This window comes from Lemur catta, chromosome 19, assembly GCF_020740605.2.
Source record: "Lemur catta isolate mLemCat1 chromosome 19, mLemCat1.pri, whole genome shotgun sequence".
NCBI lineage: Eukaryota > Metazoa > Chordata > Mammalia > Primates > Lemuridae > Lemur > Lemur catta.
The window spans coordinates 20,537,626-20,558,405 of record NC_059146.1 but is presented as its reverse complement, the minus strand read 5'-3'; the positions used below and the strand labels follow the sequence as shown (position 1 = coordinate 20,558,405).

Genomic DNA, 20,780 nt, shown 5'->3' with positions numbered 1-20,780 from the left:
AGGTTAACTCATCTTTCTTTTTTGTTTGTTTTTTTTGTTGTTGTTGTTAACTCATCTTAATGTGGAATAAAATAACAGTATCAGGAAGACCAATGCAATTTATATCTATTTTTAAAAAGTTATTGCTTGTTTTAAAGCAACAGTTGGTGATTTAACTTATCTCGGGAGAGGAAACTTTTTATTTCCAGGGCGCGTCAGTCCGGCAGCCAGTACCGTGGGACCTGAGGGATCAGGAGGGCTCTCTACCCACGTGACAGTGGAGTGGAATTTGGCTTCTTTATGAATCCTGGATTGACAACATAGGACATTGTGGGACAAATCGGGAAATTGCAATGTGGGCAAAGCAGTCGGTGATATTAATATTTAGCTTTCATTTTTATTTGCCGGTTAGATATATTCCGGTTGTTGAGTCAACGTCTATTTTTTACACGTGCATCCTAAAGCATAACAAACTATATCTCTATTTTTTTGTTTGTTAACAAACCAGAAATTAATGTTAAGCCTGTTTGAGTCCCTTAAAAAGATGTTTGTTCTCACATACTAAACTAAAAAAAAAACTTTTCTCGGGCTTTTGCCTTCCCACGATTCACACCCCACATGTTGTCCCCATAAAAGTCTGAAACTGAGTACAAGGCTGACTCCTTCCCATTGGGGCACTAAAGGAATAGGAATGAGGGGAGGGAGCAGACAGCCTCAGACCTGAGCTCTCAACGCTCTGCCCTCGGCCCCGCCCCAGGCCCCGCCCACAGGCTGCCCGGGCTCCTCTCTCTGCGCATGCGTAGTTTCCCGCAGTCCCGGAAGCGGATCGTGGGCGTGGAGCTGATGCTGCGGAGTGTGAGTGTCCCCCTGTCTAGGTTAAACCTGCACTTCGCTGTCTTCTGTCTACCATACCCGGTGCCTGGAGGAAGCTATGAACCTTAAACTCCCCAAACCGTCTCCTCCACCCCAGGTAAATTCAGACCTCGCGGTCCCTTTGGTTTAAAATCGCTCTGAGGCTGGTGCTGCCCCCTCTTGGTGCCTTCGGACCAGGTAAACACCGCCTTTCACATTCTTTTTTCTTAAAACTCTTTACTGATCTCTCCGCGCGCACCGCGCTTTTAAAAATCCTCACCACTCGCGAGGTGGATTCACGCCCTTTGCTCCCCTCAACCCTCGCCCTCGTCGGCCCCTGGAGGGCAGCGCCGCAGCCTCAGTTCAGGAGAGGCCGCGTCCTCTGCCCGGTCTGGGAATCTGCAGACCCCCCCCTTCTACTAAGGCACCATCGTCCCATCACTCTTCCTCCTCAGGCCTGATCCTGCTCCCCAGGCCTCCCCTTCACAGTCACCACGTCCCCTGACCCCTCGTTTGGGGAGGTGACCGGGGCCTGTCTTGTGACACCCAGCATTCTTAGATGCCCAATTCCACCCCACTGGAAAATGCTGCTCTTCTGGGAGGCGGGCATCTTATTCCATGCCGTTCCCTGTGATTGTACGGCCAAAGGGGATCAGGAGAGAGAGAAAGCAACTGAGAGAGAAATAGAAAAACTGAGGAAGAGGAAAGAATGAGGGAGATCTGTCAACAGATGTCAAACTATAGAGAATGTTGGAGGAATTTGCAAAGAGACAGAGTGAAAGAAGAAGCAGAGAAAATAGTAGGGAGAGAAAAGCAACTGGAGAAATTTAGAGAAAAATCCAATGTGCAGAGAGATGAAGGAAGGACAGCAAAATATGGAGAGGGGCAGCAAAGGAGGAGGCACCTCAGACAGCTAGTGGGACCAGCGGATGGATGATTTGGAGTCAGGGCAGACAGCAGCGCGATGCTGGGACAACAAGAAGGGGCACCTGGTGACAAGGAGAGCAGAGTGGGAACCACAGCAGGGAGGAAGCCTAGGGACTTGGAGGTGCCAGAGAGTGAGGGCAAGGGGTGTAACAGGGAAGAGAGAATTTAACAGGGAGAGCAGAGGAGGAACAGAGACAGGGTAAGAAAGAGGCAGAAATATATGGGGACTGGGACAATCAAAAGATTGGAAAGAAAGTGGAAGAAGAGGCGAAACAAGTTGCAAGAATGGAACAGAAAGGTACAAGAGAAGCAGAGACAGAAAGGGAAGAAAGAGCAGGAGAGGAGAGGGGCACAAATGAAGAGCAAACCCAGGAAGAAAGCACCGAAAAGAAAGGGGGGGAAAAGGAGCTAGGGAGAGACCGTGAAAATGAAAGATATATACAGAATGAGGGAGGGAAACACAGGAATGAAGAAAGAGGAGACCCTGGGTCCACATTAGTGGTGAGGAATACAGAGATGACTGGATATGATGATTGTAATTATCATTGTAATTAGCATTTTAAATGGATACCAGTCCTCCAATAATGAAAAAAGAAAAAGAAAAGAACAAGAATGGAAACGGGCTGAAACAGAGAGAACATCTACAGAGACCTTTCTCTACATTAGGATTATCGGGGCTAAAGCTAAAGGCAGGTCATGTCAGTCCCTGGCATTGAGCTGTCTTCTGGTTTCCCATGTTCCTCAGGATAAATCCAGATCCTCCCTGTGGCTCCACAGCCCTGTGTCATCAGGGCCCTGCCAGTGTGTGCAGCCTCCTCCTGGGAGTTCACCCTCCTCATGGCTCACCTGCCCCCGTCACATTCCACATTTCTCTTTTTCCAAACACAAAAACCTTTCCCGTCTGAGGTCTTTTTCTTTCTCTTTCCCCTTTTCCCTAAATCATCATGGCTCTGTCCCTTTCTCCTCCTTCAGATCTAGGCTCAGATGTCTCCCCATCCCTTTGCCAGTCAGTCTTTACCATGTTACTCAGGTTTTATTGCCTCTGCATTAATCTGTCCGAAACGCTCTTCTGCATTGATCATTTTGAGCATTTTGTGTTTTCCCTGCATTGAAGGACACAGTCTCCATCCTGTTCACAGGACAACTGCAGCACCTGTTCTGGGGCTGTGGTTAGGTGCTGGGACTATGGTTGGGGCTGAGGGAAGACCAGAGGGACAGGGCAGGTGATAAAGATGGACCCATATTTCTTTTGGAAATTTCAGCTCTCATTGATCTAAACTTTCTGTGGCCACTTACTTTACTCAAAATGAGAGCAAAAGGATGTACTGAGGCCTGCGAAGCCCTACAGACCCTGGGTCCTCAAACATGTGTTGAGGTTCCCCGATTTTAGCCATCTGTGTCACTGTTTCACTCTGGCTCCTGGTTCTTCCAGGCTCTGCACATCACCAGGGACCAGTTGCATGTATTTAAAATATAGGAGATTGTTTGTAAGTATATTATTTTATAATACAAAGAAAAAATTTACATGTTTACCTAAAACAGGTGAGAACGTACATCTTTTCCAAAATTCTTTTGAGGTGTGGGGAAAAAAAAGTTTTGAAGACCTGGGCCCTCCCTGCTCTGCTCCCCCAGGACCTCTCTGCTCGTGAGCTCCCTAGTTCGGTCTGCTCCAGCCACACAGACTTGTTTCCTTTTCCTGGGGCCAAAATGGCTACTACCTTGGGGCCTTCACCTGGGCGGTCCCTCTGCCTAGAACTTGGGGGCCCCTCAGCTGCAGGTGGCAAACACTCTTTCTTACTTTTTTCCTTTAGTCTTCATTCTGATATCATATTCTCAGTGGAGACTTCATTTGAGCTCCATTTAACATTCCAGCCACACCCTCACCCCCACCTCTGGTTTATACTGGCCACTGTGTGTGTGTGTGTGTGTGTGTGTGTGTGTGTACGCACGCACGCACACGTACATTCCTTTACCTTCCATAACCTGGATACGGTTCACAAGGCCCCAAGGGGACAGCAAAACCAGGAGGTGAGAGGTGTGCTGGGCTTGCCCCTCTGAGTGGAACTCAATCCTGGCCTCATATTAGAGTGCTGAGGCACTTTGGAAGTACATTTCTTGTGCACCCTTACAGAGATTCCCATTCAAATAGGCAGATTGCAACCATCTTTCAATAATATTTGTAATGCCCCAAGTGTTTCCAGTCTGTGTCTAGCATTGAACACCACAGTTCTGTGTCCTTCTTTTCTGAAGGCTGAGATCAGCCTGTGATCCACGGAGGGGTGAGGGGGGCTGTGCTGTGCATCAGGTTTGGTCAGGGCCATACCTGTGCCCCGGAGGGGATCTCAGCCCAGTCCAGCTCCCCACTGCTGCAGCGTGAGTGTGGGCTCCACCAGGAGGGGAGCTAGTTCTGAAGAAAGGGGTCGAAAACTTAATTGTTTTTCCTGTAGGAGTTTATTGTTCCTGCATCTCTCATTGTGCAGTGGGCAACAGAGGACCATCTTTCCACTTGGTGATGTCTTGCCTATATATGGGGTTGTGGCACAGGAAGGGAATGTGTGGGTTGTGAATAGTAAACAGCATATTTTTAACATTTAGGATTGACTTCTAACGACTCATTTTACATGACGAAGAAACCCAGAAGAGGAAGAAGAGGAAAGAAAAGGATTCAGGAATGGCTCTTACTCAGGTAAAGTGATATTCTTGGTGGATTGTTCTGTGTCTCACTACTTTCTGAATTTCTGGGCATTGGCATTGATTGCTGATCTTCTCTGACTCGGAAGTGTCCTGCTTTATGTGTTTGCTCACACTGACCCATGCCTTCCCTCAGTCCCTCTCATCTCCACTGAGATTCCGTCTCACTGTGGCCCAGTGACATGACCTTTTGAAGAGGCTCCACTGGGCATGGTCCTGGGAAGGGCTTCTCTCCCAGACATGGATTGGAGATGGGGTGTGGGCCCCCAGGTGGCAGTGCTATTGGGAGCAGGGATTGTTTAGGGGCCACATCTGGATGCACTGTCAGCTCTCTTTAGAAGAGGATTAGAGAAGCTGCCCATGGAAATGTAGACATACTGTTATTTATAGTGGCTATGCTAATTTATATTCCCCGAAGAGCTCCCTTTTCCCTACATACTCACCAGCATCATTTATTTTTTTATCTTTTTTAATAATAGCCATTCTATCTGTGTTAAGATGATATCTCATTGTGATTTTGATTTGCATTTCCCTGATGATTAGTGATGTTGAGCATTTTTTCATGTACCTATTGGCCATTTGTATGTTTTCTTTTGAGAAAGCTCTATTCATGTCATTTGCCCACTTTTTAATGGAATTATTTCTGTTTTTACTATTGAATTGTTTGAGTTCCTTGTACGTTCAGGATGTTAGTTTCTTGACAGATGCATAGTTTGCAAATATTTTCTCCCATTGAACAATTTACCTTTTCACTCTGTTGATTGTTTCCTTTGCTGTGCAGAAGCTTTTTAGTTTTATGTAGTCCCATTGCTTCATTTATAAAAATAGAATTTTATTTTTGTTTTTGTTTGTGCTTTAGAGGTCTTAGTCATAAAATCTTTGCTTAGACCAATGTCCTAAAGGGTTTCCTTTGTGTTTTCTAGTGTTTTTATAGTTATGGGTCTTATGTTGAAGCCTTTAATTCATCTTGAGTTGATTTTTGTATATGGTGAGAGATACGGGTCCAGTTTCAATGTACTACATATGGATATGCAATTTCCCCAGCACCATTTATCAAAAAGTATGTCCTTTCCCCAACATATGTTCTTATCTAATTAAAGGGAGACTGTTTCTCCCTTTAAATCTAATATTTGAGTTGTTTGTTTGGGTGCTCCAGTGTTGGGTGTATATACATTTACAATTATCATATCCTCTTGCTGAATTGATGTCTTTATCGTTATGTAATGACTTTCTGTGTCTCTTTTTACTGTTTTTGACTTGAAGTCTGTTTTATCAGATAGAGGTGTAGCTACTCCTGCTTGCTTTTGGTTTCTCTTTTCATGGTATATCCTTTTCCATCCCTTTACTTTCAGTCTATATATGTCTTATAGTTAAGCTGAGTTTCTTTTAGGTAGCATAATAGTCATGTGTTTTATTCATTTAGCCGGTCTATATCTTTTAAGTGGAAAGTTTAATCTGTTTACATTCAAGGTTATTATTGATATGTGAGGGCTTATTTCTGTCATTAATTGATTTTTCTTTGTTTTGTATATCCTTTGTTCCTTTCTTTCTCATTGTTTCTCATTGTGATTTGGTGGTTTTCTGTAGTGATAACATTTGAGTTTTTTTCTCTTCCTTATATGTGTGTTTGCTCTGCCCGTGTGTTTTATACTTTCATGTGTTTTCATGCTGGTTGATATCATCCTTTCACTGCCAGGTATAGAACTCCCTTAAGCATTTCTTGTAGGGCCAGTCTACTGATGATGAATTCCCTCAGCTTTTGCTTATCTGGGAAAGACTTTATTTCTTCTTCATTTATGAATGATAACTTTGATGTGTGTGGGCTTTGATGTGTATAGTTTAAGTGGCTAGCAGGTTTTTTTCTATCAGCACTTTTAATATATTATACATCTCTTTCCTGTCCTGTAAGTTTTTGCTGAGAAATCCACTGTTAGTCTGATGGGAGTTCCTTTGTAAGTGACTACATGCTTTCGTCTTGCTGTTTTTAGAATTCTCCTTTTGTCTTTTACTTTGACAGTTTGACTTTAGTGTGCCATGGAGAAGACCTTTGGATTGTGTAACATCTCTTTTGGACTCTCTGAGCTTTCTGTATCTGGATGTCTAAATCTTTTGCTAGACTTGAGAAGTTCTTAGGTATTATTTTGTTAAATAGATTTTCTATCCCTTTTGTTTTCTCTTCACCTTCTGAGACACCAAAACTTCAAATATTTTATGGTGAATTCAAATATTGAATGCAAATGTTTTATTTATGGTATCCAATATGTCACATAAGCTGTGTTAATTCTTTTTTATTCTTTTTATTCCTTTTTGTCTGACTGGATTATTTAAAAAGACCTGTCTTCAAGTTCTGAAATTCTTTTTTTTTTTTTTTGAGACAGAGTCTCACTCTGTTGCCCAGGCTAGAGTGCCGTGGCATCAGCCTAGCTCATAGCAACCTCAGGAGCTCAAGCGATCCTCCTGTCTCAGCCTCCCAAGTAGCTGGGACTACAGGCATGCACCACCATGCCTGGCTAATTTTTTCTGTATAGTTTTAGTTGTCCATATAATTTCTTTCTATTTTTTTAGTAGAGACGGGGTCTCACTCTTGCCCAAGCTGGTCTTGAACTCCTGAGCTCAAATGATCCACCTGCCTTGGGCCTCCCAGAGTGCTAGGATTACAGGCGTGAGCCACTGCGCCCGGCCTAAAATTCTTTTTTCTTGCTTGATATAGTCTGTTGTTAAAGCTGTTGAAGGTATTTTGGTATTTTATTCAACGAATTTTTCACTTCTAGAATTTGTTCTTTTTTTATACCTCTTTCTTTGGAAAATTTCTCATTTATATCCTGAGTTGTATTTTTGATTTATTTGTATTATCCTTCTGTATTTCCTTTTATCTCAAGGAGCTTCTTTAGTATCATTATTTTGAATTCTTCTTCTAGTATTTTATAAATTTCTTTTTCCTTGGAATCTGTTGCTGGAGAATTATTTTGTTCTTTTGAAGGTGTCATATTTTCTTCTTTGTGTTTCATGTGTCCTTACATTAATATCTGTACATCTGGTGTAACAGTCACTTCTTCCATTTTTTTTTTATTTGCTTTTGTGGGGGAGGGCTTTTCCCTGAAGATGCTTCTATGGTGTTGGTTGGGTAGGGTACTTAGGCTTTGATTCTGGTTGCGTGCAGTAGTGTTGTCTTTCTATGATTTCTTTGACTGTAAACAGCGTCAGGGGTGTCTGATTTCCTCGGTGGCTTAGGGTGCCATTGTTAGTGGAGGGAGTGGTTTAGTTTTGCTGGGGATGGGGATGCCAGGTGGGCCAGTTTTTTGGCCCTAATGTTAGCAGCAGCAGGCCAAGTCTGCCTGTCCTTTTGCTCCGGGGTGAGTCCAGGTGGGCTGATTCTTCAGCCTCTGGGTGGTTTGCTTGGGTGCTGATAGTGGCGGTGGTGGGTTCTCAGGCCCCTGGGCAGCAGATGTGGCATGGGTGATGGCAGAAGCAGTGATAGGACAACCCTCTGGCTCCCAAGTAGTTCATGCTAGTGTCAGCAGTGGCTGTGACTGGCTGGGTGGACTAGTCCCCAAACCTGCAGGTGGCACATGCAGGTGGGTGCCCACTGTGGTAGTAGCAGTAGGTTGGATGGGCCCAACCTTAGGGCTTCCAGGAGGAGTTGGATGGCACACGACTGTAGGCTTGTGTGCCAGTGGTGGTGGAATGAGCTGAGTGGTTCCCACACCCTTGAGCAAGTGGTCAAGCACTGTTGGGGTGGTAACAGGCCAGGTGGGCCTGTCCTTGGGCCCAGCCCTGTGGTGGTGCATTCAGGTTGCAGCAGGCAGGGGTAAGGTGATCCCTGGGCCCCCGGCAGAATGCTTGGCTGGGGGCAGCAGTGAGTACTCTATAGCCTGCTTTGTGGGGAGTGTTGTGGGTGGGGGTGGGGGTTGCTTTCAATGGCAGGAAGCATAGGCAGGTGGCTGGGAAGCATGTGCTTTGGCCCCAGGTGGCAGCTGCAGGCAGGGTTGCCTGTCCTCAGGGCCCTTGTAGATATGTAGCAGCTCTGTTGCTGAGGGCTGCGAGGTCACTGCCAGAGGCTTAAGCTTCTGTCCCAGCCCTGGTGGTGGCAGCCAGCAGTGATAATCAGCTGCAAGTGAGGGAGTCTCTCCTTGGGACATGAGGACATGACCAGTGGTTCCACTCTGAGGGGTCTGGAGTCATTGCCAGTGGCCCGCTGTTTGGCCCAGATGGCAGCAGCCATCCATGGCTACATTTGGCTGCAGCCCTGGGCAACCCCCTTTTCTTTAATTTAGAAGAAATGCATCTAGTGTTTACTGCTGGTCATAAGGTTTGGTTAAACATTCTTCTTAATACCAGGTTTTGTTTTTTAAAATTTTCCTTTGAGCCTGATTTGTAGTTATCCAGTAATTTCTTCAACTTTCTACTGTTGCAATACATATTTTTTTCATTTTACTCTGTTAAATTGATGTATAATACTAATTTTTTTTTTTTGAGACAGGATTTCACTCTTGTCCAGGCTAGAGTGCAGTGGCATCATCATAGCTCACTGCAACCTCAAACCTCTGGGCTCAAGCAATCCTCCTACCTCAGCCTCCCAGGTGGCTGGAATTATAGGTGCATGCCACCACACCCAGCTAATTTTTAAATTTTTTATAGAGACAGGGTCTTGCTATGTTGCTCAAGTTGGTCTCAACTCCTGGCCTCAAGTGATCCTCCTGCCTCGGTCTCCCAAAGTGTTAGGATTACAGATGTGAGGCACTGCTTTTAGCCTATATGTTTAATCTTATACCGTGGTTTTGTGGATTGAACTAACAGATTCCATAGGGCTCTTGTTAAGTATGAGTTGTACATTTTTATTGTCCCAAACATGCTGACATGAACCTGAGCAAAATGATGAAAAAAATCATCAAAATATACAAGGGCTGTCCACAAAGTATCCAGCCATGTCACCTTTCTCTTTATATTAACAATGGCTGGATATACAAGAATAGCCCTTGTATGTCATTGAGAGACAGTTTCTCTTATTTCCTGGATGCACAAGCACTTGGTTTATTGTTTCTTTGTTTGTTTTTAGAGACAGGGTCTTGCTCTGTTGTCCAGGCTGTAGTATACTGGTGTGATCATAGCTCACTGCAGACTTGAACCTCTGGGTTCAAGCAGTCCTCCCACCCTGGCCTGCCAAGGTGTTGAGATGACAGGCCTGTGCAACCAAGCCCAGTCTTGTGTTTTGTTTGTTTGTTAGGTTTGGTTTGGTTTGGTTTTTTGGCTGTTTAAGTGAGACAGTGGGAGTGGAGAAGGAGCAAAGAAATCTGTAACTGTAAATTGTGATCAATTACTTGTAAATACCACTGGACTCAGACTAGCTAGCAAATTGTTTTTATGAAAGATACATCATCATTTGAAATAAGTTTTATATTTTGTAACAGTTGTAATTATATTAATATCTTAAAGATTTTCCATGGTTTTAAATTTGTTCTACACTATCACGTTAATGAGGTAGCAGTAGTAAGAATAGTGACATATTAAGTGCATAACTGTGTGTGTATACAGTGACCTGTTATGATGTTCCATATTCTTAACCTTGAATTTCTTTCACATTTTGTCCATTACATAAACGTCTGTCAATTTACATTTCATGCTGTCTCTGTTACTTAAATGATTGTTCCTTTATGTTCAATTCTAAGTGCCCGACACCTGGGTGCAGGTACTGGCTCTATCATTTTTAGCTCTTTGATCTGTGGCAAGTTTCTTAGAGTGTCTGTGACACAGTTGTCTCCTCAGTGAGTTGGGAACAGATGATTCTATCACAGGCTCTTATTATACGAATTAGGACATATAAAGCATTTAGAATAGTGCTTATTAGCACATGAGAAGTGTTCAAAAACTTCAATCATTGCTATTGCCATCATCATCACAGATTTTACATCCTGACCTTTTTTTTCTCTAAAGCCACCATGGCCTTTGTCATTTCTGAAGACACGTATTCTAGCTCACCTAAATACCAAATATTACTTGGTATGTTGAATATAATATCTAACACTTTGATAGAGATATAGCACTGTGTTGACTTGTTATTTGTATATTTCTTGTATTCTCCACAAAAATGGCAAATCCACACTGATATAGAAGATATAATCTCTTTTGGGAAAATGTAATAAAACAATTAAGGAGAGATATGTGCTCAAAAATACCTTAATGTGAATTTTTCAGAACATTTCAGTCAAATCCATATTTAAAATTTGCTTCTCTTTTCATTTTCTGTGAAGATGACAAGTCCCTCCATAACCCCTCAGTAAAATGTGTTTTTCGTTTTAGGGACAGTTGACATTCAGGGATGTGGCCATAGAATTCTCTAAAGAGGAGTGGAAGTGCCTGGACCCTGCTCAGAGGACGTTATACAGGGATGTGATGTTGGAGAACTACAGGAACCTGGTCTCCCTGGGTGAGGATACCTTTATTCCAGAAGTTGGGGTCTGCCCTTTGTATCTTAGCATTTTCCCTTGGGTACCTCTTAGGAGCCCCTACATTGCTTGACTGCGATTGAAGTCCTTCTGAACTAGAAACAAAGGCTTCCTATGAGGCATTTAAATTTGTTCTACACTATCCCCTTTCTTCAGTTGTTCTGCCTCCTTTAGGATATGTCAGTTGTGGATCCACACCTAAAGTATGCATAAAACCTTATTATGCCAGACTTTTAAGGTATCTAGTTCCTTGCTTTTTTACCTGTACTTTCATTTCAGTAGTTCTTAGAAGAGGGTAGATGTCTATGTGTTTGGATGTAAAAAACTTTGATTTTGTTGTCTTATGTTTGTGTGATTTTGCTTCTGGTAATTGCATTTGATATACATAGTTTTAGGTCATGTCTTTTTTTTCTGCTGTCATAACCCACCTCTAGGTTGTGTTCTTGTGAACTCTTTTATGGGATGAGTTTACATGAAAACAGAAAATTCTTGAAGGAGAACACTTTGACTAATATGTTTGAATATGATCCTGCTACATACAGAGATGCCTCTTGAAGCCCTGAGCAGAATTGTCAGCATGTCCCAGGACGCTGAGATGGAATGTATCAGGAGAGCCTGAGTGATAAGTGTTTGCAGTTGTCTTTCTGGTTTTTGAGGAGTATCACAAAAGTGTCCCTCAAGGGCACTGTGACAATGTTGATCACATATAGTAATGACCATCTCCTCTGAGCTAGCAGTCAGTGTTGGGATGTCCCCTAAGGAGAACATTCTTCAAGCTCACAGTCTCATATGTATGAGGCTCTTGGCTAAACTATTGTTCATGCCACATTTTTTGTCCCCTGTGTCATTGTTCATTCTCATCAGCAAACCTTTGTTCAAACCTGTGTACAGTTTGTTTCACGTTCAAACATACAACAAATACGGTTTTAACACATCTTGTGGAGGCAGCTTGTGAAGTTGAATGATGCCTCCGTTTTTAAAGTCCACTTCATTTGTTTAAGCTGCTGCTACTTTCATCTTGTACACTTCCATGTGGTATAAATGAACTTATTTTTTATTCATTTAATCATCAGTTCTATATTTTTTATGATATTCTTAGTATTTGTTTTGTAACTGGAATGCAAGGAGTGTTGTGTCAGGAAATGGCCATTTATTTGTGTATTTTTGAAGTTTTCCTTCTGTGGATAGGGTACATATTCGGAGGAGTTTCTCTAATACACACACAAACTCCAGAACTTACTGAACAAGTAGCATTAATTGGTTTTTTTACTTCTATATCACTTAACTTAGTACCTACTATTAGAGTATACTTTGTCAATTACACTTATTACTATTTTTAAATTGAGAATTTTTGGTATCTGGAGAATATACATTTTTTAAATTAAGTTACTGTCAAATCCCAGAAATAACATTAAATTGACTTGTCATAATTTGTCACTTAAGACACATTGCTTTTTTTATAGTATATTTTTAGCTTTTTAAACATAACTTATTTAACTTTATTTAAATTTCACTGAATTCTGATTTCTTCAAACAAATGCTGTATTGTAAAAATTACTCTCCCTGTCTAGAGTCATCATGTCCATCTTGGTATACTAAATTAATTTTAAATATCTCCTAGTATTTTATAGGAAACAGCCTATTTCTTGTACTTCATGGACTTTTCCGCCATTGTTTATATCACTCGTATTTTCTTCACAATTTTTGAAGTTCTAGAAATTGCATTCTTCAGTTAACACACGGAGACTAATTGTGTTTCTTGTGGTTCTGTCTGTAAGAATTTTTTTTTTTTTTTTTGAGACAAAGTCTCACTTTGTTGCCCGGGCTAGAGTGAGTGCCGTGGCGTCAGCCTAGCTCACAGCAACCTCAAACTCCTGGGCTCAAGTGATCCTCCTGCCTCAGCCTCCCGAGTAGCTGGGACTACAGGCATGCACCACCATGCCTGGCTAATTTTTTCTATGTATATATTTTTAGTTGTCCATATAATTTATTTCTATTTTTAGTAGAGACAGGGTCTCGCTCAGGCTGGTCTCGAACTCCTGACCTCGAGCGATCCACCCGCCTCGGCCTCCCAGAGTGCTAGGATTACAGGCGTGAGCCACCACGCCCGGCCTATAAGAATTTTATATAAAGTTTATCTGTTCCTTGTTCACCCACCTCCTGGTGCTGACCTGTTTATTGTTCTCTGGCTCTTATCTGCTGCTTATGTCGCTGACCACCTGAGTGTCAGCCTCCTCCATGGGTTTCCACGCCACAGCGAAAAATAGACCTGAAGTTTGTTGCTACTAAGAGCGCCTTTTAGTATGAGCCATTCCCCACAAGGGGTCGTTTACTTATTTTTTTCATAAGGTTACCTGTGTTCTCCTAGTGATAATTACGAAGTCAAATTTATTAATTTTGTATAAGTGCACATTGATTTTTATTCATTTATACTAACAACTATATATCTACTAATATATACAGTAGTAGTAGTACCCTTGACCCCATGTTTCATTTTTTAAAATTTTGTCATGTAACTTTTAGAATATTTTACATTGTGTGAGCTTAGCAGAGGTAAAATATACCATATTTTCTTGTTATTTGCATTTAGATTCAATTTATTGTCACGGTATTTAAACTCCACCTTTTCCCCCTAATCCCCTCTTTCCCCAGCGGTTGGAAACTACCATTCTACTTTCTGTTTTATTTTACTACTTTATTTTTTTAATTAATTTATTTTTTTAAGAGACAGGGTTTCTCTATGTCACCCAGGCTAGAGTGACAGAGAGAAACGTGTCTTTTGCATGTGGATAATTTCTCAAATTTCTTAGCACCATTTGTTGCATTGTTTGTCCTTTTCCCATTAGATGGTCTTGGCACCCTTGTTGAACATCATTGATGATATGTGTGAAGGTTTGTTTCTGGCCTCTCCATTCTATTTCATTGGTTGGTACATCTCTGTCTATATGTCATTACAGTAGTGTTTTGATCACAGTATCTTTGTAATAAATACTGAAATTATGTAATGTAAGACCTCCATTTTCATTCTTTTTCAAGTTTGTTTTGACATTCAGGGTGCCAGGTGATCCCATGTGAATTTTAGACTTTTAGTGTGAATTTATCTATTTCTACAAAAACTGCCATTGACATTTTGTAGGATTGTCACTGAATCTGTAGATCACTTGGGGCATTATTGACATCTTGACAATGTCAAGTCTTCTAATCCATGAAGATAGATATCTTTCCATTTATTTGTATCTTTTTAAATTTTTTTCAACAATGTTTTGCAGTTTTCAGTGTACAGACCTTTTTATGCTTATTCTTATAACTTTTTAATTTTGATTTTATGTATTTAGTTATTCATTTATTTATTTTTGAGACAGGGTCTTACTCTATTGCCCAGGCTAAAGTGCAGTGGCACAATCACAGCTCACGACAACCTCAAACTCCTGGGCTCAAGCAGTCCTCCTGCCTCAGCCTCCCGATTAGCTGGGACTATAGACTTTATTGACTGGCTTCACGCAGGGCAACACCTTCACTAATCAGCCCTGTATAAGGCTCTGGGACCTCTCAGTTCTTTTCTGGGGTTATATCTTCCCTGGTCTGGTATATGTGCTTTTACTCCAGTATATGTGGCTGCTTATAAAGTATTTATTTTTTCCAAAAGAACTATCTCTTCTTCTCCGAGGTCTTCAGTGTCTGTGGTAGTTCTCTACTCAAAATCTCTCCCTGCCATCCCCCACCCCAACCTTCCTGGCACTGCAGAATCTGTGCTGCTCTAATGCACTGCAGAACCTGCTTGTAATTTCAGTAGCCTCCGATCTGACATACAAATATGCCACTGTTCCTTTCAGTAATCAAAGTCAGACAAGACAAAATCCAGTCCTTTGTGCAGATGCCAGACAAACCAGAATGATGAATGCAAATTCTACTCTTTTCTTCCATCCCAAGAAGGAAATAGGGAGGAAGGCACAAATACTGTGCTGGGGAGGAGATGGGGCAAAGATGAACAAATTTCTACAAACTTTCCTACACTTTCTGGGTCAGTTTTGCATTGATTAGGTATTCATTGGGCACTGATCTTCTGTACTGATTCTGGACTCTTCCCAAAGGTATTTTGGACCATACATTGTTGTTAAGTCGGTGTCTCCATGGAGGCATGAGGGCCTGGCATCTGCTAGTCTGTCTTCTTGCTGACATCACTCTTCATGTCTCTTTATATTTTGAAGATTATCTTAACAGGTCTGTTGATGTGATTTCAAAATATAGGAGCCAGCAAAAGAGACACTATTATTTTATACAACAAACAAAGAGACTTACCCTAAAAATTTTAATATGTAAAAATAGTTTAATTTCTTCTTTTAAACACATAATATTTTGATTAGTGAATTGTTTTAGTTTTTTCGCTAATGTGATCAAGATCATGCCTTGGCAACAGCTTCTGCTAGCTTTGTTTCCTTAAACATCTCTGCCTACCCAGCCAGGGGATCATCATTCTGCCCCCATGGTTTCCTACATTGCTGTACCCTTGATAAAGTTTCATTGTATCTCTGTGTGGACAGAACAACTTCATTCATCTTAATTTCTTGGCCACTTCCAGATGGTTTTTTTTTTCCATGTTCTCCTAAAAATATTCATGCACAAGGAATCTTTTTGTAGGATTTTGTTAAATATATGGGCAGAAATAGAATTCATGGGACATTCATTTTGATGCATGATATGTGAAATAGCAAATATTTAAGAGATGTAAAACTGCTTTCTTCCTGCATCATCATACTGTCTCCCTTTTCAATCCCTTCTTGTCCCACACCTATAGTTTAATTCCCAGATTTATGCATGGATCAGTGTTTCTTTCCTTCCAAGGTCAGAATTTGAACTATCCTAGTACAGTTATATGCGGGCTGTCCGGAAAGTATCCAGCCATTGTTAATACCATTGTTTATTTAATATCATTTTTCATAGTACATGGCTGGATACTTTCCGGACAGCCCTTGTATTCCCAGATTTGCATGCACAAAGTTTATTGCTACATCCCTATTATTTCCTGCCCTCTACTCTTGCCCTGGCTCCATCCTGGCCTTTCAACACATGGTACCTTGATCTAGATGGAATATACTATAACTTCCTAGCATATTAATTTTGTTTTTTTTTGAGTCTCGCTCAACAGAGTCTCGCTCTCTTGCCAGGGCTAGAGTGCCATGGCGTCAGCCTAGCTCACAGCAACCTCAAACTCCTGGGCTCAAGCAATCCTCCTGCCTCAGCCTCCTGGGTAGCTGGGACTACAGGCACGCACCACTATGCCAGCTAACTTTTCTATTTTTAGTTGTTTGGCTAATTTCTTTCTACAAGACAGGGTCTTGCTCTTGCTCAGGCTGGTCTCTAACTCCTGAGCTCAAGCGATCCTCCTGCCTCAGCCTCCCAGAGTGCTAGGATTACAGGCATGAGCCACCGCATCCGGCCCTAGCATATTAATTTTGTACTCCTGAACTCCCCAATTTCCACAGGACACCCTCACCCCCCACAGTGTTCTCCCTGTGTAGGGCAAGATGTTACTCATCCACTTAACAATGTCAGGATGCTTCCTTAACCAGTATGTATGGGGGGTGATGACTCAGCTACCAATACTCTGAGGGATGGCTGAGTAGCACTATTAGCAACACAGCTCAACTCTTGTATCGGCCTTGTATTTCTTTATATGCTTAAGGTATTTGCTGTGACCAGTTATTCTCTATACTGCATGGGTGAACAGTTGTGTGTAAGAACCTGTCTGATCTTGCAGGCCCAGGATCAAATCCTCTCATTCTCAATTACTTTCTGTGCAAATTGGGGTTAAACATCATGAATACTGTGGGCCCAGTGTCTTTATTTGAAAAATAATGATAATTTATCTGAAAGTTTTCAACACAAGTTAGTGTTGTGTAAAGGCTTAGAATATTGCATGTTTTATAGTAAAGTCTCAAAAGTTCCTCTGTTTAATGATTTATCAACTCTACAATGAGATGGTCCTTTCCCTGTCTTATTTAACTCATTGTACCATAAGAAATACCATAGACTGAGAGGAATAAACAACAGAAATTTATTTGTCGTAGATCTGGAGGCTGAGAAGTCCAGATTAAGATCAGTGCCAGACAAATTGGTTCCTGGTGAGAGTCCTCCTCCTGGTTTACCCCAGCCATCTTCTGGCTGCCCCACATAGCAGGAAGAATGACAGGAAACAAGCTGTTATGTCTCTTCTTTTAAGGGCATTTATTCTGCTTATGAGTAGTCCACCCTCACTCAGGCTGCACCTGCAATAACATCCCATTGGGGAATAGGACCTTAGCATATGAATTTTGGCTGGCATATTCAGACCATAGAGGCTGCATTATATTTTGTATGTTTTTATTTTTCTGTTATATTCTAAACAATATGTTCTCTCATCTCAGTTAATACATTTTCTAAGTACAAACTCTATTATATATATTTGTGGCTGATTATTAAAAGGCAGTACATTATTAATCTGTTATTAAAGGACAATACATATATAGGGAATTGTTCTATTGACTGTTACATAACTGCGTGTGAAATTATAATTGTGATTTCTCACTTTGTTACCTAATTCTTACTCTCTGTTAATGCTATGTATTTACCTGGCCTTGTGCATCAAAAGTCCAGTTCTCATATCATGTGCTGCTTCTGAAATACTAGTTCCTGCTTTTTTGTTAAGAGGGAAGTGTTTAGAATTTCACAGACTATAACTTTGTATAAATATGGTTATTAATTATTTGCTTCCTGATTTTATCATGGACTACTGTGTTTTATTAATTAATTTTTATGAAGATTTTCAGATGATGGTTTTCCAGTAGGTTTTATGCAATATAACTGACGTGCATCAGTCATTAATGTCACAAAATGCCTTATCTATATGGGTATAGTTTTATAATAGGTATTCCAAAAAATATGATATATTTTTTTATTAACTTTTTCCTTATTTTCTCAGTGCTATTATTGTTTTACAATTCAGAATTACCGTTTATTTGGATTAGTTATTGCATAAGTTTATTGTAGCTTATTTACCATTGTATATTGTGAAGTACTTTAGCATTTATACATACAGTGTAAATAAGCTATAATTATATACAATCTAATTTTTTTTCTTTTCAATAATGAGACAACCATATGTTTTCCAAATGTAGTTCTGTTACCAATTGGTGTGTACTTTGGAGTCAAGGTGGAAAAATATTAATACTCCTCTCAAGACTAGCATAGGTTTGTGCAATGTGACTGTTTTGGTCATAGGATGTTTGAAACTAGGCTTTCCTAAAATTCATTTGAATTACATGTAATCACCCTTTTTTTATTAAAGAATCTTATTCCTATTGTCCTAAAAATTGAAGATCGTGATTGGGAAGTTTTATAACTGTGTTCAATATTAACTATAAGTTTTTGTACAATACTGTTTTTTAATATGAAATATTTACCATCTGTAATTAATCAGAAACCTGTGGTTCTTTACATCTTGTAGATATCTCTCCTAAAAGTGTGATCAAGGCATTACCCCCAATAGGTAACAGCTATACAAGGGAAATATTCCACACAGTAACATTGGAAAGACATGAAAACCATGACATCGAAGATTTTTGCTTCAGGGAAATTCAGAAAAATATACATGACTTTCAGTGTCAGTGGAAAGATGATGAAGGAAATTACAACACAGAGCCCATGACCCAAAAAGAAAATCTTACTAGTAGAAGAGGCCAACATAATAGAAGAGATGCAGGAAATAAGCCTATTAAAAATCAGCTTGGATTATGCTTTCAGACACTTTCACCTAAACTGCAGCTATTTCAAGTTGATGGGAATATTTATGACTGTAATCAAGTTGAAAAGTCTATCAATAATGGTTCCTTAGTTTCACTACCACAAAGAATTCCTTCTAATATTAAAACCCATATTTTTAAAAAATATGGGACTGATTTCATCAATCCTTCATTACTCACACAAGAACAGAAATCATGCATTAGGGAAAAACCTTACCAATGTAATGAGTGTGGCAAAGCCTTTAATCACAGTTCACACCTCATGGTACATAAGTTAATCCATTCCGGAGAGAAACAATATAAATGTGATATCTGTGGCAAAGTCTTTAGTCAAAAGTCAAATCTTGCACGTCATCAGAGAGTTCATACTGGAGAGAAACCATACAAATGTAATGAATGTGACAAGGTTTTCAGTCGCAATTCATGCCTTGCACTACATCGGAGAATTCATACTGGAGAGAAACCTTACAAATGTAATGAGTGTGGCAAAGTCTTCAGTCGTAATTCATGCCTTGTGCTACATCAGAGAATCCATATTGGAGAGAAACCTTACAAATGTAATGAGTGTGGCAAAGCCTTTAGTGTGCGGTCAACGCTTATGAACCATCAGGTAATCCACAGTGGAGAGAAACCTTACAAATGTAATGAATGTGGCAAGCTCTTCAGTCAAACTTCAAGCCTTGCAATTCATCAAAGAATTCATACTGGAGAGAAACCTTACAAATGTAATGAATGTGGCAAAGTCTTTAGTCAAACTTCAAGCCTTGCAAGGCACTGGAGAATTCACACTGGAGAGAAACCTTACAAATGCAATGAATGTGGTAAGGTCTTCAGTTACAATTCACACCTTGCAAGTCATCGAAGAATTCATACTGGAGAGAAACCTTACAAGTGTAATGAGTGCGGCAAAGCCTTTAGTGTGCATTCAAACTTAACTACCCATCAGGTAATCCATACTGGAGAAAAACCTTACAAATGTAATGAGTGTGGCAAAGCCTTTAGTGTACACTCAAGCCTAACTACGCATCAGGTGATCCATACTGGAGAAAAACCTTACAAATGTAATGAGTGTGGCAAATCCTTTAATGTGCGCCCCAACCTTGCTAGACATCAGATAATCCATACTGGGAAAAAACCTTTCAAATGTAATGATTGTGGCAAATCCTTCAGTGTGCGCCCAAATCTCATTAGGCATCAAATGATTCATACTAGAGAGAAACCTTACAAAAATGATAAATACGACAAGGTCTCCATTCAAAGTTCAAATCTTGCAAGTCTTCAAAGAATTCATACTGGGGAGAAATCTCACAAATGTAATGACTGTGGCAAGATCTTCAGTCATAATTCACTCCTCGCACAACATCAGAGAATTCATTCCTGAGAGAATCCTTACACATGCAAAGAGTATAGCAAACCATCATGAGTTCAAGCATTAATTGTCTTCAAAGAGCCCATACTAGAGTGAAATTATATAAATGTAATGTACAGGGCAGGGGCTTTACTTAGGCCTCAAAACTCGCTAGACATCAAAATATACATCTGTGATAAAAACAGATATGTAATGTGCATGCCTAAGCTAATACCCAAGTATCAAAACTGTATAACATCTTTTATGGTGGTGTCTAAGAAATAATAGGATGGAAGGGCTCACTTCATTAGATGAGGATCATTTCTTTCCAAGTTCTTTAAAGAAGAAGGACTCTGCCTTTGACAATTAATTAGAGAGCATGGAGTAAGGGCAGAGAATAACGTAACACTAGGATGTTGGTCATCATACTGATTGGGTTTGGGGTGCTCTTCCTCCAACAGGAGGGCGCTGTGAGTTACAGGAAAGAAATGTTCTACCAATTGACCATGAAATAAGCAAGTCAAGACCATAGGACACTGGGATTAGTAGGTATTAGTGACTAATTATGTTGTAGAAATATTACAGGGGAAATGGTGGCCACCTTCATTGAATGGCAACAGCTGTTGTATAACAAAGATTATTGAACTACAATAGGACTTTATTGAGTAGGATTCACATATAACTGCTGGCGTTACATTTTGCTGCTGTTTTATTCCAAATGTATCATAGATCTTGTGATAATTAATAAAATTTTATCTTTTT

At 40.5% G+C, this 20,780-nt stretch overlaps 1 protein-coding gene across 3 annotated transcripts in view; it reads left to right on the top strand.

Annotated features, from left to right (window-relative positions):
* LOC123624644 (zinc finger protein 415-like) overlaps window positions 1–20,780 on the top strand; it is a 23,426-nt gene extending 2,646 nt beyond the window's left edge. The window contains exons 1-4 of one of the 3 annotated variants that reach the window (XM_045532677.1): window positions 803–834; window positions 4,354–4,444; window positions 10,747–10,873; window positions 18,376–20,780. In XM_045532677.1, coding sequence (XP_045388633.1) covers window positions 4,430–4,444; window positions 10,747–10,873; window positions 18,376–20,051 — 1,818 coding nt within the window. In that variant the 5' untranslated portion in view covers window positions 803–834; window positions 4,354–4,429 and the 3' untranslated portion in view covers window positions 20,052–20,780. Of the gene's footprint in view, window positions 1–802; window positions 950–4,353; window positions 4,445–10,746; window positions 10,874–18,375 lie in introns of those variants that run through there. The other 2 variants (XM_045532675.1, XM_045532676.1) reach the window with 2 other exon arrangements.